This window comes from Saprolegnia diclina (assembly GCF_000281045.1).
Source record: "Saprolegnia diclina VS20 unplaced genomic scaffold supercont1.96, whole genome shotgun sequence".
NCBI classification, from domain to species: domain Eukaryota; phylum Oomycota; class Saprolegniomycetes; order Saprolegniales; family Saprolegniaceae; genus Saprolegnia; species Saprolegnia diclina.
In genome coordinates, this window is record NW_008246163.1 from 150616 (window position 1) to 151139 (window position 524).

General features: G+C 61.1%; 1 protein-coding gene across 1 annotated transcript in view; it reads left to right on the forward strand.

The window, feature by feature from the left end:
* Window positions 1–213: 213 nt before the first annotated feature.
* Window positions 214–524, forward strand: part of SDRG_15611 (hypothetical protein) — a gene marked incomplete at its 5' end in the record, with an annotated part of 747 nt that continues 436 nt past the window's right edge. Inside the window, one exon of the mRNA XM_008621789.1 lies at window positions 214–521. Within this exon, the coding sequence (XP_008620011.1) occupies window positions 214–521 (308 nt within the window). The remainder of the gene's footprint in view (window positions 522–524) is intronic.

Consider the following 524-nt stretch of genomic DNA (forward strand, 5'->3'; position numbering starts at 1 on the left):
GACCCCGCTGACCCCGGGTTTCACTTTTACGGCTGGACGTACCTCTACGACTGGGTGCTCGGTCGGCGCGAAGTCATTTCGTTCCAAGGCGATGTAGGTCGTCTCAATCTCTTGAGCGACTACCAGCTCCCACTCGCACAGCAGGTCCAGGCGTCGAACCTCGCAGCGAACCTCGTCCTGTACTTTCGGGCTGGCGTCCAATACGTCACGTGCATGATGCTTCTCGTCTCGGCCGTCGTCGTTGGCTACATGCTCCGAGCACCCACGTGCTTTCAAGGCAGCAACCTCTTGAAGCTCAACCGCGTCGGTGGTCTTGTCTGGGTCGGCCGGCCGCTGCTCTTTCTCCGGAGCGCGACGGCCATCTGCCTTCTCTGCACGAGTGGCGTCGACCTGCGCTTCTCGGGCTACCTCAGCTTCTTTCAAGTCGATCCCGCGCCGTGGTACAAGGTGCTTCTCGCGGCGTGGGAGGTCTCGTGGTTCGTCGCGGTCGTCGACGACATTTTGCTTGTCGCGACGCAAGAGTA